The sequence below is a fragment of the Macaca fascicularis genome, chromosome 10 (genome assembly GCF_037993035.2).
Source record: "Macaca fascicularis isolate 582-1 chromosome 10, T2T-MFA8v1.1".
Lineage (NCBI taxonomy): Eukaryota > Metazoa > Chordata > Mammalia > Primates > Cercopithecidae > Macaca > Macaca fascicularis.
Window position 1 is genome coordinate 92,632,038 of NC_088384.1, and position 14,805 is coordinate 92,646,842.

The following is a 14,805-nucleotide window of genomic DNA, read 5'->3' on the forward strand; positions in this document are numbered from 1 at the left end:
AAAGTGCTGGGACTACAGGCGTGAGCCACCACGGCCAGCCTAAACAGACACTTCTCTGAAGAAGACACACAAATCTCCAATGATAAGCATGTGAAAAATGCTCAACATCTTCAGTCACTAGACAAATGCAAATCAAAACCACAATGAGATACCACTTCACACCTGATAGGATGACTAGAATTAAAAAGACAAGCAGGGCCCGGTAGCTGTAGTCCCAGCTACCTGGGAGGCTGAGGTGGAAGGATTGCCAAGCCCAGGAGTTCAAGTCCAGCCTGGGGTAACGTAGTGAGACCCTGGCTCTAATACAAAGACAGACGAGTATTAGTGAAGAAGTAGAGAAACTGGAACCATACACTGCCGGTGGAAATTCAAAATGGTACAACATTGTGCAAAATAGTTTGAGGCCGGGCGCGGTGGCTCACGCCTGTAATCCCAGCGCTTTGGGAGGCCGAGGCGGGCGGATCACAAGGTCAGGAGATCGAGACCACGGTGAAACCCCGTCTCTACTAAAAATACAAAAAAAAATTAGCCGGGCGCGGTTGTGGGCGCCTGTAGTCCCAGCTACTCGGGAGGCTGAGGCAGGAGAATGGCGTGAACCCGGGAGGCAGAGCTTGCAGTGAGCCGAGATCGCGCCACTGCACTCCAGCCTGGGCGACAGAGCAAGACTCCGTCTCAAAAAAAAAAAAAAAAAAAAAAAAAAAATAGTTTGGAAGTTCCTTAAAAGGTTAAACAGGCCGGGCGCGGTGGCTCAAGCCTGTAATCCCAGCACTTTGGGAGGCCGAGACGGGCGGATCACGAGGTCGGGAGATCGAGACCATCCTGGTTAACACGGTGAAACCCCGTCTCTACTAAAAAATACAAAAAACTAGCCGGGCGAGGTGGCGGGCGCCTGTAGTCCCAGCTACTCCGGAGGCTGAGGCAGGAGAATGGCGTGAACCCGGGAGGCGGAGCTTGCAGTGAGCTGAGATCCGGCCACTGCACTCCAGCCTGGGTGACAGCGCGAGACTCCGTCTCAAAAAAAAAATAAAAATAAAAAAATAAAAAAAAAAAAAAGGTTAAACATAGAGACGTTACCATAAGACCCAGCAGTTCCACTCTTATATACCTGAGAAAGTGAAAACGTATATCCACACATAAACTTGCAGATTAATGTTCACGGCACCATATTCATAATGGGCAAAAAGTAGAAACAACCCAAATGTCTATCAACTGACAAATGCAAAAACAAAATGTAGCATATAGCCATACAATAGAATACTATTTGGCAATGAAAAAGACTGAGGTACTGGGACATTCTACAACACGGATGAACCCTGAAAACGTTATGCTAAGTGAAAGAAGCCAGACATTGTATGACTGCATTTGTTTGAGTTTCTAGAGGAAACAAGCTGGCCAGGCGCGGTGGTTCACGCCTGTAATTCCAGCACTCTGGGAGGCTGAGGCAGGCAGATCACTTGAGGTCAGGATTTCGAGACCAGCCTGGACAACATGGTGAAAACCCATCTCTACTAAAAATACAAAAATTAGCTGGGTGTGGTAGCGGGTGCCTGTAATCCCAGCTACTAGGGCGGCTGAGGCAGAAGAATCACTTGAACTCAAGAGGCGGAGGTTGCAGTGAGCCCCGTGCACTCCTATCTGGGTGACAGGGCAAGACTCCATCTCAAAACACAAAAACAGGTTTCTACAGTAAACAAGCTGATAGAGAGGGAAAGTAGATCCATAGTCTCCAGGGGCTGGGATGAGAGGAGAATGAGAAATGACTGCTAACAGGTACAGAGTTTCTTTGGGCGATTACTTACTAAAATGTTCTGGAATTACACAGTAGTGCTGATTACATAGCTTTGTAGATACACTAAATCCATTGAACTGTACATTTCATAGGTGAATTTTATGGTTTATAAAAGATAACAATTTAGGATTTTCTTTAAAATACAGAAAACCTGTAGAACAAGAAAAATATTTGCAAATCATATCAAGGGATTAATATCCAAAATATATTTTTAAAACACCTAGAATCTTAAAAAACAAAACAAAACAAACAAAAAAACAGCTTTTACATAGGCAAAGTTTTTTTGTTTTTGTTTTTGTTTTTTTTTGAGACCGAGTCTCACTCTGTCTACCAGGCTGGAGTGCAGCGACACGATCTCGGCTCACTGCAACCTCTCTGCCTCCTGGGTTCAAGTGAGTCTCCTGCCTGAGCCTCCCGAGTAGCTGGGATTACAGGCATGTACAACCACACCTGGTTAATTTTGGTACTTTTTATAGAGAATGGGGTTTCACCATGCTAGCCAGGCTGGTCTCAAATTCCTGGTATCAAGTGATCCGCCCACCTAGGCCTCCCAAAGTGCTGGGATTACAGGCAAGAGCAACCACACCAAGCCCCTTGTACGCTGTTGATGGGAATTGAAAATGGTACAGCCACTACAGAAAACAGTTATTGCAGTTCCTCGGGATGTTAAAAATAGAACCACCATTTGATCCAGCAATTCCATTTCTGGGCATATACCCAAAAGAATTGAAAACAGAGACTTATATGTTCACAATGTCAGGTTAAAAAAGCAACAGCAGGAACTTGAAGAGACCCACGTTCACAGAAGCATTATTCAGAATCGCCAAAAAGTGGAAGCAACCAGTGTCCATCCATGATGAATGGATAAACAAAATATGCATACAATGGAGTATTATTCAGCCTTAAAAAGGACGAGAGCCTGGGCAACATGGCAAGACCCCATTTCTACAAAAAGAATTTTTAAAAAATTAGCCGGGGCCAAGCACAGTGGCTCAGGCCTATAATCCTAGCACTTTGGGAGGTCCAGGTGGGAGGACTGCTGGAGGCTAGAGGTTTGAGACCGGGCTGGGCAACACAGGGAGACCCTGTTTCTACAAAAGTAGAAAACTTAGCTGGGTGTGCTGGCACATGCCTGCAGCCCTAGCTACTTGAGGGGGTCGAGGCAGGGGGACTGCTTGAGCCCAAGAGGTCAAGGCTGCAGTGAGCTATAATTGTGCCACTGCATGCCACCCAGGACAACAGAGTGAGGCCCTATCTCAACCCCCCACCCCCAAAAAGAAATTCTGATATACGCTAAACATGGATGAACCTGGAACTTGAGAACATTATGCTGGGTGAAATAAGCCAGTGACAAAAGGTCAAATGCTATATGATTCCACTTACATGAGACTCCAATGAGTAGAGAAACTCACAGAAAACAGAGATGAGTGATGGCTGCCAGGGCCGGGAGAAGGGGGCAAGGTGGAGTTAGTGTTTAACTGGCAGGGAGTTTCGGCTGGGGAAGATGAAAGCGCTCTGGAGATGGATGGTGGTGATGGTTACACAACAAAGTGACTGCACTTAATGCCACCAAACTGTACACTTTAAAACACTGAAAACGGTAATTTTATGTTATGTACATTTTACCGCAATCAAAAAATAAAATTTAAAACAGGGATACTAAAGAAACGTGATGACAAATGATCTTACTTTGGCTCTTGGACCAGAAAAAATTCCTCTAAAGGACACTATTGCGATAACCGGCACGACCTGAATATGGACTGTGAATTAGGTCATTAAATTAATGTGAAAACTGTCCTGACTTTTATCATTGTACTAGGCTTATTTAAGAGAATCTCCTTTTTAGGAAGTACTCACTGAAACACGTAGAGATAACAGGACATATGTATGGAAGAAACTCTCAAATGGTTGGGGGTGGGAATAAATAAATATAAATGTATGTATATGTATTATATATATGTATATGTATATGGAAAGCAAGAAGAAAATATGATAAAACCCAATGGTAACAAATGGAGAATCCAGATGAAGGTATACCGGGTTCTTTGCACAGTTCTTGTAACTTTATCCTAAGTCTGAAATCATTTCAAAATAAAGTTTTTTAAAATTAATTTGCCCAAAGTAGAGTTTCTTATCGCTAAACTGCTCCACACAGCAAACCCATCTTAGAAAATGGCTGCTCTATCTTTTTGGTCGCTCAGATCAAAACTCTCAGGGTCCACCCTGACCCTTCTCTTTCACACCCATTCCAATCCACCCGCAGATCCTCCCAAGTGCACCTCGGAAACAGTTTCTGCACTCGTCCCTCGGCCTCCCCGCTAGTCCGGATCACCTTGATCCTTGCTGGGTCGCTTCTCACAGGTCCCCTGCTCGGGGACTCGGCCCCGCTGCGCTATTTTCAACACATCACCCAAAAGGATTCCGTCAAAACCCAAGCCAGGTTGTCACTCCTTGCTCAGAACCCTCCGACACCCCACGTGGCCTATGGGGAGCCACCGAGGGGTCCCTGCTCCTTCTCAGCCCCTCCGGCTCCCGCCCCCATCCTCCTGGCCTCCTGCTGCTGGCGACCCTGAGCCCGGGAGCCCTCACCCCCGCACCTCCTGTCTGCCCAATGTCACTGCCCACAGCACCCTGCAGAACAGCCCACACGCCCCCCAGGTCCCCGCTCCTTCGAGGCCCTAGGCCGCTGAGCTACTTGTTCATGGTATTTCCCTCCACGAAACCAGTGCTTCCCGAGTGGGTCCTTCGGTCCCGCTCTGGTGGGCGGCCGCTGATGTGGACAGAGCGAGTCATCAGGCATCGGGGTCCCTGGGGACTCCCTCACCCACCGTCTCTGCCCTCCCCCCGCCGAGAGCCGTTCCCACGGCTGCGCTCCCACGGCTCCCACGGCCCACACAAGCGGGAGGCCTCTGGGGAAGCGGCGCTGGACGTTCCGCTTGCCTCGCTGGAGGGGAAGGGGCAGCCCAGAGCGAACCCCCACTCCCCTACTCCCATTGCCTGCTCACCCCATCACCTCCCCTCCCTACAAGGCCCTCTGTGCAGCCAGGGCTGGCACAGCAAGGAAGGGGGGCTCACCCTAGAGCGCCCCCGCCTGCCAGCCCGTGGGCCGAGGCCAAATAAGGCCGGACGGCAGCGGAGGGCCCCTCCACCCCGCCCCGCGGCCCCGCCCCGTGCATTCTTCTGCCTTGTAAGGCCCGGCCGCCACGCCCCGCCCCCGCCTAGAGTCCCAACCCGACGGCCGGCCCAGTTCCACGCACCCAGCGAGCCCGAGCGCCTTCTCCGCACCAGGTGGGAGCCGGGGCCCAGGGGTCTTGAGAATGGGCCTGATTGCCCAGGGCTGGAGATGAAAGGTGGCCCGGGCCCAACCCGCTGTCACGGGAGACAGAGGCGGGCCCCACGGACTGGGATGTGGTAGGGTCTGTTGGGCACAGATCGCGGGGTGAGCTGGGGCAGCGAGTTTGTTAGGGGCCGACAGGGACTCTGGCCAGGGGCCGGGCAGTAGGAAGACTGCTCTGGCCTCTGGGAAGCAGTGGTCCTGCAGCAAGGGAAGGCCGTCGTCCCGTCCCTGCCCCTTTGCTGAGGAGCTAGAGACGCCAAGCCCAGAGCTGCGGGGGGGCCGGGAAGCCTGGGTGCAAGGCTGCCGGGGAGGGGGGTTGCCGTCGCCAGTACCCCAGACCCAGTAAAGGCATGTGTGTCACAGATGGAAAAACAGCCCTGTGGGACTCCATGCCCCCACAGCATCCGTGTCCCCTCCCCATCTCCCATCTCCACACCCTGGGCCAGGAGAGAGGGACGGAGACCAGGGCACAGCCAGTGATGTATGCAGGGACCCAGGGTTCCCCTCTCTGGGTCATCTCGCCTGTGGGTGGGGAAGGTCTGCCGAGGGCCCTGATGGACTCACCTCTAGGGGGCAGGACGAGGACTCGGGCCTGGGAGAACCCCATACCTGCTCTTCCCAGCCCTCCAGCTGCTCTAAGGAGGAGCCTCAGATGAGGTGCACTCGAGAGGCAGGCATCTGGCCTGCCCAGCCCCAGGGGCTGGAGGTCATGGGGGCACTGCCCTGTGCTGGCTTCAGCCTGGCCTTTTCTGTTATGCTGGGAATCTGGACACCAGGATGGGGGACATGGTATATAGTCACAGCCAGGCCAAGCATCATTGCTGATCCCTGGGGTCGAGGGCCCCTGAACGGGGAAGCGATGGCCCCAAAACTAAAGGCCCCACCCATGCCTGCCCCTCACCCCTCCACCAGTTCTAGAAGGTGCCTCTGGACACACAGAGCCCTTTCCTGCTTTGCTGCCCCAGGCCCACCTGAGGACCAGTGCTCCCTGTTTTGTTCAAGCCTCGAGGGCACCAGGAGCCAAGTTTGCTCTCCATAGACCCAAACCTAGCCCAGGAATCCTGGCTTCCAGGTGGCCCCTCCCCCTCTCATGGGCACTCCATTCCCCTTCTGGGGCCTGTTTTTCTAGCTACACCATGGGGGGCACCCCTGCCTCTGCCCACCACTTCCCACGATTGCTGGGGTGGACATGGTGGCCTTGTGCAAGCCCGTAAGCACAGTGCCCCCAGTCACACCATGGCAGAGAGTGCAGACCGGGTGGCCATGAAGGCAGACGGGCCCAGCTGGGCTCAGACCCAGCTGTGGATGGCCTGGCCATGCCTGCTCTGGAGCTTCATGGAGTGTGGTAGGGACAGTGATGGCCATCACAGCCTCTGTTGGGCACAGTGCACTGCCCCTCTGCATGCAGCCTTCTGTGGGCACCAGGAGTCAAAGTTCCCGAGAACACTAGACTCAGGCAAGGAATAGGCCCCTCCAAACCATGGGAGAGGAGGGGGCCGGCATCTGGGTACAATGGCACTCCCATCCAGGTCATGGGCGAGAAGGACTTCTGTCTACCTTCCTGAACCATGCAAGAAACACTGAGGGTTGGGTGTGTTGGTCCCTGGGACACAGGCAGCTACTGTCTCATGACTACAGGCAGTGATGGCCCTGGGGACCAGCTGGGGCTGGCCAGGATCCCGGTCCAGGGTTGATGATCTCAAAGGCCAAGGACCGAGAATGACTGGAACAGAGTCATGGGAGGAAGGCCTGGAAACAGCTCAAGTTGCAACCACACAGCCTAGGGTGAACAATAGGCAGAGCAGGGTTCCTGGAGGCCCTGGGCCCGGGGGTTCGGGCAGAGGAAAGAGGGGCCACAGTCCTGGAACCTTAGCCAGGCCCACTGCCCCAGCCGAGGGAAAGAGGCACTGGCTCTTCAGGCGCATATCCCCACAAGCCGTGACAAGCATTCAGGGAAAGAGTCCCAGGCCTGGCCTCAGTTTTCCCATCTGTACAGTGGAAGCAGCAGACTGGCCGTAGTTGCCTTCATATAGTCATTCGTCAAACAAGCATCTGTTAGCCCCACTATGGCCTGGGATTGGCGTAAACTGGGGGATCTATGCTGGCCCACAAGGGAGGGAGATCTTTAACTGTTTACTGTGGAAGCAAGCGTGCAGGGAACAGCTCCCCAGGAGGTGGGGGTCTCAAGAACTGGGCTGGAGAAGAAAGAGCACAGGGGAGGAGGGACCACAGAGGAAAGCCTGGAGTGTCCAGTGAACCACAGAGGTCCGGAGGGCAGGATTGTGGGTCACAAGCGGGACTCACACGGGGCCTTGAATGCCAGGATGAGGGACCCAGACTTGCTCTGAGGGACGGCAGGAACCTTCGAGGGCTTCAGAGTGACAGGTGTAGGTCGGCGTCTGTACGGGACAGAAGAGGCCGGCTGGAGGCTTAGAAGCCAGGTCTAAGCAAGAGTGAAGAAGCTGGGGTTCTCAGCCCAAGCAAGCCTCACTCCCTGATAAGCACTGGGGAGTGAGAACAAGCAGTGGGACCCAGGATCAGGCTAGACCACTCCCCACTGGGGGGCTGGTCGAGCTCCCTGAGGTGGGCAGGCAGGGGTTTGACTGCCCAGAGCCTCCTAGAACGTCAGGCGGGCAGTGGAGGGATGGAGTGGGAGGGTAAGGAACGGCAGGAATGCAGGACTGCTGATCCAGCTCCTTCCTGCTGGCCCAGGGAGCCTGGATGGCAGCCCAGGAGAGCCCTCACTGACTCCCACGAGTGGACCCACCTTGTCACATAGAAAGAGAGACGGACGGTGTAAATGTTATTAAGGATTAAAGGAGATAAAAAGCATGGTAACGGTTGGCACCAAGCCCAATCCTAAGTGTTTTACCCAAACAGTCACAGCCAAAATAGCTGACTCCATGCCCGGCACTGTTCCAGAAACTCTCCGGCACTGGGTCAGTTAATCCCTACTGCTGGGCACTCCTCATGTCCCAAGTCCCAGATGAAGACTCTCAGGCTCAGAGAGGCAGAGGAAGTTGTTCAGAATCGCACAGCCCACACTTGTCTGCTTTTGTGAAGAACTGGCTGGTGGGAGCCCCAAATCCGTGGGTAGCCTTGAATGCCAGGCCCAAGTGCTAAAAGCCGGTCTGGAGGAGGCAGGAAGTTTCCCTGGCCCAGAGTCACAGGGCCACCCGACCCCCACCCCTTCCTGCAGGGAAGCCCCACCCACCAGAAGCCAAGATGTCCAGCAAGCGGGCCAAAGCCAAGACCACCAAGAAGCGGCCACAGCGGGCCACATCCAATGTCTTCGCAATGTTTGACCAGTCCCAGATCCAGGAGTTTAAGGAGGCTTTCAACATGATTGACCAGAACCGTGATGGCTTCATTGACAAGGAGGACCTGCACGACATGCTGGCCTCGCTGGGTGAGCTGGGACAGGGACGGGGTGAGATGGATGGGGCCAGGCAGGCTCTGCCAGTCATTTACAGGGCCCCTCCTGTGTAGTGAGACGCGTGGTGTCCACCTTAGAGAATAGTTGCCATTACTTAGTCCGTTCAACAGGGAAACTGAAGCACAAAGCAGGTCCACCACTGTGTCTGAACGTAGAGAGGCTGACCCCACAGTGGGCCTGTCTTAGGCAGATTTGTGCACAGGGCTGCCAGGTATCATTTCATTGAAAGAAAGGGGTCAGCTGGCCAGGCGCGGTGGCTCACACCTGTAATGCCAGCACTTTGGGAGGCCGAGGCAGGCAGATCACGAGGTCAGAAGATCGAGATCATCCTGGCTAACATGGTGAAACCCCGTCTCTACTGAAAATACAAAAATTAGCCAGGCGTGGTGATGGGTGCCAGCTACTCAGGAGGCTGAGGCAGGAGAATGGCGTGAACCCGGGAGGCGGAGCTTGCAGTGAGCCAAGATCGCGCCACTGCACTCCAGCCTGGGCGACAGAGCAAGACTCCGTCTCAAAAAAAAAAAAGAAAGAAAGAAAGGGGTCAGCATCTAGATGAAAGAGCGAACGCCAGGCTGTCCACTGCACAGATGGGGAAACTGAGGCCTAGAGGGGAGGCCAGACCAGCTCCCCTCCTTCAGAGGTCACCCATTCCAGGCTCTCATAGCCTCGCTGGTCCCAGTGACTTCCTCAAGATCAGGACCTTAGAACTAAGGGTACAAAAATCAAGTTCAATTCTCTACTGCAGATGGGGAAATACAGGCCCAGAGACAAGGCCTCCAGAGACCATGCCCCAACCCACAGGCCTGCCCCAACATCCCTCCCAAAGTGCTGGCCACAGCCAGCCACTCTCAGCCCAGTTCTCGCGCACCCCTCATGCTGGGTGACAGCATCCTGACCAGACACTGCCTGGGGGAGGGAGAGTCCAGGACCAGAGGACACAGCCCCGTGACAGTCAAGCCTCGAGCTTTGGGGCCAGAGAGTCAGTCCCTGGTACAGCCCTGTGCACATTCCTCTTCCTGTGAAATAAGGCCATGGCCCTGATGTTTACCCACGAGGCATTGAGCAGGAGAACCAGGCAACCCTGAGTGGGAGAACTGACAGCACACTGCCCCTCGCCCTGAGGACCAAACCTCTCCCAGCTTCAGGCCAGGCTCGCTTGAAGACTCCCTCTCCCAGGAGGTCACCTGGCAGGAAGTAAACCCCAGGGTTCTTTTTTTTTTTTTTTTTTTCCTGAGACGAAGTCTCACTCTGTTGTCCAGGCTGGAGTGCAATGGCACCATCTCGGCTCACTGCAACCTCCGCCTCACGGGTTCAAGAGATTCTCCTGCCTCAGCCTCCCCAGTAGCTGGGTTTTACAGGCGCCTGCCACCACGCCCAGCTAATTTTTGTATTTTTAGTAGAGACAGGGTTTCGCCATGTTGGCCAGGCTGGTCTCAAACTCCTGGGCTCACCCGTCTCAGCCTCCCTAACTACTGAGATTACAGGCGTGAGCCACCATGCCTCGCCAACTCCAGGGTTCTTATCTGGGGCCTTCCCAGCTTCATGGAAGGACTGAAGCCTGGTGAGAGAAGGGGCTGGGCTTAAGTACCCCACAGGAGTCCTGGTGTCACAGCTCCTCTTGGGCCTCAGCTGCCCTGGCCATACCAGGGGGACACAGCGGGGTGTGTGAGACTCAGGGACATGAAAACTTCCTATTTCCAAGGCCACACCCTGCATCCAGGCCCCTGAACTCCTGAGACTTCATGACAGCCCTGGGTGTCTACCCAAAAAAACATGCATTGTGTCTGTAGCTTGTATCAGTGGGTCTGCAGATGAGCCACACCCTCATCTTCAAGTTAAAAACAAGAGCAGCAAATATAATCATCATCATCATAATAAGCCCTGCAGGTATTATCTTAAATCTCAAAGCAATCCTGTTGAACAGATGCAATTATCATTCCTTCTTTACAAACAAGGAAACTGAGGCTCAGAGAGGTTAAGTAATTTACCCAAGGTCACACAGCTACCAAGTAGTGGGGCTGCAATAGAAACCCAGCAGTTGATTTCAGAGTCCATAGGCCTGTGCCAGTCATTGTTATGAGCCTTTTGCAACTACTGTCTTATTGTCTTCACAATTCCCCTAAGAGATGGGGGAAACCAAGGTGCACAGCTGGGATCCAAACCCAGGCCTGTCTGACAGCAAAGCACTATGTCTGGACTTAGGAGTTAGGCTGCCTGGGTTCAAATGCCAGGTCTACTCAAGTCTCCTCCTTACTTGCTGTCTGACCCTGGACAAGTTGCCTGGTCTCTCTGTGCCTCAGCTTCCGTACCTGTGAAGTGGGTAAGAATGCTGATTTCACAGGGTGGTGAAAGTTAAATGCAATAAGGCACGTGGGCCACCAACCACAGTAAGCAGTCTGCAGAGGGTTGTTTTTATTATACTTTAGTGAGCACTGCCGACTGCTGACATCCAGGCCACAGGAGGAAACTGGTGGAAGCAGCCAGGGACTCCAGGCGCCCACTGCTGTGGCTGCCCTAACGCCATGCTTTCCAGTTCACAAAACCCACTACCTCCCGTCTCACACAGAACCGTGAAGGGCAGGGGTGGGAGACGGGGGTGGAAGTTGCCCCAGCTGGGGACAGAGGGCCCAGGACCACAGGCTGGAACACCCCACCTACCACAGGGAAGAACCCCACAGACGAATACCTGGAGGGCATGATGAGCGAGGCCCCGGGGCCCATCAACTTCACCATGTTCCTCACCATGTTTGGGGAGAAGCTGAACGGCACGGACCCCGAGGATGTGATTCGCAACGCTTTTGCCTGCTTCGACGAGGAAGCCTCAGGTCTGTGGCGCCCCTACCACCACCCTGCATGCAAGTGGGGCCAGGGCCGCCCCAGGCATTCAGTGCCTCTGCCCCTAAGGGCCAGAACAGACATCACCCATCTCCCAGGTTCTGTTACCACAACTATAAAAGCCAGGCCACCTCCTTATTGTACCCGCAAAGGCTAGGCCAGAACAGCCCATGCCCCAAGGCTCCTGCCTTCTTGATCTCCCCCGCTGGCCCAATGCACATTCTCCATCTGCTTTAGACTTTTCCGGAAATCAAACCATTTCATGCCTTTCTTGCCAAGAAGGTATAGAAACTGGCTCCCATCCTCAGATCTCCTAACGGACGTTTTGTCCCTCAGCTCATTTTTCCCAGGGACATGTCAGGGTAATGATGGCCATAGTAACATTGCTTGGGCCCGCACGGGCCTGACTCCCTTCACAGTCCCTCACCAGAATGGCAACATGTTCATCCCAGTTTTCTAGATTCAACAGGCACACGGAAGCTAAGGGCCTTGACTAAAGGCACACAGCTAGGGAGAATGCGAATCAGCATTTCAACTCAGGCAGCGGAACTCCAGAGTTCATGCTTAAAACAGGGCATACCCAGGGCCCCCTGTGTTCACAGCCTCAAGTTCCCCAAGTGACACCTTGGAGGCAGTCCCACTGCACAACTCCTCCCCACAGGACCCGGGCACCCCTTCACGTGGGATCCGACACCCCTTCACGTGCATCCCCACACCCCTCCTGCCTCGTCCTCATTCCTCAGACTGACCAGAGACTAAGATGGTATCTTCCCAGCCCCTCTAGGTCTGCAAGAGCTGCCGGGGGGCTGAGGGATGGGGCTGCTGTGTGTGTCTCAGCCCGAGTTCCTGCTCTCACCCACCCTGCCCCTGCCCCCAGGTTTCATCCATGAGGACCACCTCCGGGAGCTGCTCACCACCATGGGTGACCGCTTCACGGACGAGGAAGTGGATGAGATGTACCGGGAGGCGCCCATTGATAAGAAAGGAAACTTCAACTACGTGGAGTTCACCCGCATCCTCAAACATGGCGCCAAGGATAAAGACGACTAGGCCACCCCAGCCCCCCGACACTCCAGCCCCCGCCAGTCACCCCTCCCCGCACACACTCGTCCATACCAGCTCCCTGCCCATGACCTTCGCTCAGGGATCCCCCCTTTGAGGGATTAGGGTCCCAGCTCCCAGTGGAAGAAACAGGCCAGGAAAACGGTATGCCGAGCTGAGGCAGGTATTCCCATGGTGACCCCAGAGCCCTGGGCTGGAGTCTCTGACACCTCCAAGGAAAGACCACCTTCTGGGGACATGGGCTGGAGGGCAAGACCTAGAGGCACCGAGGGAAGACCCCATTCCCGGCCTGCTCCCCGAGGAGGAAAGGGCTCTGTGTGCCCCCAAGGAGAAAGAGGCCCTGGGTCCTGGGATCCTACACCCCTTCACGTGCATCCCCACACAAATGCAAGCTCACCAAGGTCTCCTCTCAGTCCCCTCCTCTACACCCTGACCAGCCACTGCCGCACACCCACCCAGAGCGCGCCACCTGCCACGAGAGTGTGCTCAGGAGTTGCGGGCAGCATGGACATCTGTCCCAGAGGAGGCAGAATCTCCAATAGAGGGCTGAGCACTGCTTCTGGTCTGTGTGTCTGTGGTTGGGGTGAAATAAGGGGACCCCGGACCTGAAATCCTCTCCCACCTTCTCCTGCCATCCCCAGTTACTGCCCTGCTCCTCCCACCCTGGCCCAGGGAAGGACTGGGTGTCCTCCAGCCATATGGGCCCTGAAGCCCCTAGGGACCAGAGTCCCTAGTAAGTGGGCTCTATGTTCAGCTGAGACCAGCAGGGGCAGGGGATGGAGGGAATGGGCCTGTTGGCCTTCTCGGGGCTTGTGGGAAAGGGAGGACCACGGGAATCACCACAGCTAATCCTGTTGAGGGTTCCAGGCCTCTTGCGGGGCAGAGGTCAGGCCACACAGCCCTCAGGACTAGAGCTCCGGTTCCAGAAGAACATGGAGCCTCCAGGAACAGCAATGAGGCAGGCATCCCAGCAGCTCAAGGTTGGAGGTGGGAACGAGGGGTTTCCCAGCCCCAGGGAGCCAGAGGGCGAGTTCACCCCCAGGACCAGCAGCGCGGCGGCCACAGCTTTCCATGCCCCTGTGTACGTAGGGTGGGCACGGCCGGGCCCCTGCTACTAGTGGATGATGGGGACACTGATGGCAGTGCCTGGGGCCTAAGAGGGGCAGAAAGAGCACTGAATGACTGAGCAGAGAATCCAGAGGGGCAGGGACTGCCTGGGTCACCCAACGGGCCTGGGGCAGAGTGAAGGCCGGACCCAACCCACCTGACCCGGGTGAGTGGACCCAGCTTGGTCCTGAGGCCTTCTCCAGAAGTCACCCAGCGCAGGCAGCTGAAGCACTCAGCAAAGGGCGACCCGAGCACCAGGGGACCCTGTGCCTGACCAGGAGGCCCTAACCTCCTGCAGGCCTCAACGCCAGGCCCTCCTCAGAGCCCGGCTAAAACTCCTCATCCTGGCTCCAAACGGAGCCCCAAAAGCCCCCGGTATCAACTCTAGAAGGGGCGAGACCCGAACAAGCTCCAAACCAGGCCCAAATAGTATCCCAAACTCGGTCCCAACCACGTTCTCACCCCTGGCCACAGGCTACAGTCCTCCAGCTACACACACGGCCCTGGGCGACCCTCAGCCTAGCCACCTATTCGCTGCTGCCAGACCCAAGGGTGTGGGAGGGGGGTCTCAGGGTGTCCCAGGGTACAGACCACACATGCCCGACACCAGGGTCATAAGGTCCTCTCAGCAGAGCCACTGCAGCACCAAAGGCATTTCTGGAAGGAGGCAAGGACGTGTCATCTAGATGTCAAGCCCCAATGTGCAATTCTGTCACAGCCCACCCCACCTCCACCCTGAGACGGAAGAGCTTCGCATACAGGCGGGAAGAGGTCAGGACCAGTCCAGCCTCACTGGCTTCAGAACTGGCCTGGGGGCTACTGTGACCCACAGGAAGGGAAGAGGAAAGCACTCTGGGCAGGGCAGGGCAGGGCCTGCAGCACCCGCAGGCCAGCAGTAAAGGACCCCCAGAACTTTCCAAGTCTAGCACAAAACCCAGAAGCCACAAAGGAAAAGACTGGCAGATTTAAATGCATGAAGTCAAAATTATTTTTATAGGGCTAAAGAAACCATAAGCAAAGTGAAAAGCCAAATGCATACTGGGAGGAAATATCTGCAGCATATTTAACTAAACAAGAGTTAACACTAATCTGTATAAAGCTTCAATAATTCAATCAGAAAAACACAACGCAGTCGGAAAAAAATGGTAACGTGAAAAGGAATCTCAGAAGAAATGCATACACTTCTTCTTTTTTTTTTTTTGAAACAGAGTCTCGCTCTTTCTCCCAGGCTGGAGTGCA

General features: G+C 54.7%; 1 protein-coding gene and 1 long non-coding RNA gene across 2 annotated transcripts in view; one reads left to right on the forward strand and one right to left on the reverse strand.

Annotated features, from left to right (window-relative positions):
• Nucleotides 1–14,805, reverse strand: part of LOC102136306 (uncharacterized) — a 54,852-nt gene that overhangs the window by 9,325 nt on the left and 30,722 nt on the right. The window lies entirely within an intron of this gene.
• MYL9 (myosin light chain 9) lies at nucleotides 5,035–13,015 on the forward strand. The gene is made up of 4 exons (XM_005568920.5): nucleotides 5,035–5,077; nucleotides 8,326–8,535; nucleotides 11,226–11,387; nucleotides 12,275–13,015. Exons 2-4 carry the CDS (start codon nucleotides 8,352–8,354, stop codon nucleotides 12,445–12,447), a joined length of 519 nt encoding a protein of 172 aa, XP_005568977.1. The 5' UTR covers nucleotides 5,035–5,077; nucleotides 8,326–8,351; the 3' UTR covers nucleotides 12,448–13,015.

Excerpts from the sequence above, each read along its gene's own strand:
- MYL9 (XM_005568920.5), top strand. The coding sequence starts at position 8,352 with ATGTCCAGCAAGCGGGCCAAAGCCAAGACCACCAAGAAGCGGCCACAG. Across the intron at positions 8,536-11,225 it reads CGACATGCTGGCCTCGCTGG|GGAAGAACCCCACAGACGAA; the intron begins GTGAGCTGGGAC and ends CACCTACCACAG. Across the intron at positions 11,388-12,274 it reads CTTCGACGAGGAAGCCTCAG|GTTTCATCCATGAGGACCAC; the intron begins GTCTGTGGCGCC and ends CCCTGCCCCCAG.